This window comes from Penaeus monodon, chromosome 15, assembly GCF_015228065.2.
Source record: "Penaeus monodon isolate SGIC_2016 chromosome 15, NSTDA_Pmon_1, whole genome shotgun sequence".
Taxonomy (NCBI): Eukaryota; Metazoa; Arthropoda; class Malacostraca; order Decapoda; family Penaeidae; genus Penaeus; species Penaeus monodon.
In genome coordinates, this window is record NC_051400.1 from 37,122,270 (window position 1) to 37,122,599 (window position 330).

A 330-nucleotide genomic window follows, 5' to 3' on the forward strand; every position below is an offset into this window, starting at 1 on the left:
GACTCTTCGGAATCTGTTGCTGGTTGAATTTCGAAGGGTTCATCTTCTGGCACTTTGGCATATCTGTCAATGGAAAACAATAATGAATGCTTTAACACACAGAAGAAAAAGCACACCAAAAAATTTAGTGACAGTTTCAGTTTGGCATATACCGATAACTGGTTGTTAAACATACCTCATTTCAAAGACATCTTGTAACTTTCTTGCCATGGCTACTACATCATGGTCAGGGGGATTATACTTGTAGCAATTTGTAAATATTGTTCTAACATCACCAGCAAACTCTGCACCATTCTTGTACTCTCTGTTATCCATTTTAGTCTGAGGTTG

General features: G+C 37.6%; 1 protein-coding gene across 1 annotated transcript in view; it reads right to left on the reverse strand.

The window, feature by feature from the left end:
• LOC119582009 (bromodomain-containing protein 3-like) overlaps positions 1-330 on the reverse strand; it is a gene marked incomplete at its 5' end in the record, with an annotated part of 61,922 nt that overhangs the window by 22,149 nt on the left and 39,443 nt on the right. The window contains 2 exon segments of the mRNA XM_037930204.1: positions 1-63; positions 176-321. Coding sequence (XP_037786132.1) covers positions 1-63; positions 176-321 — 209 coding nt within the window.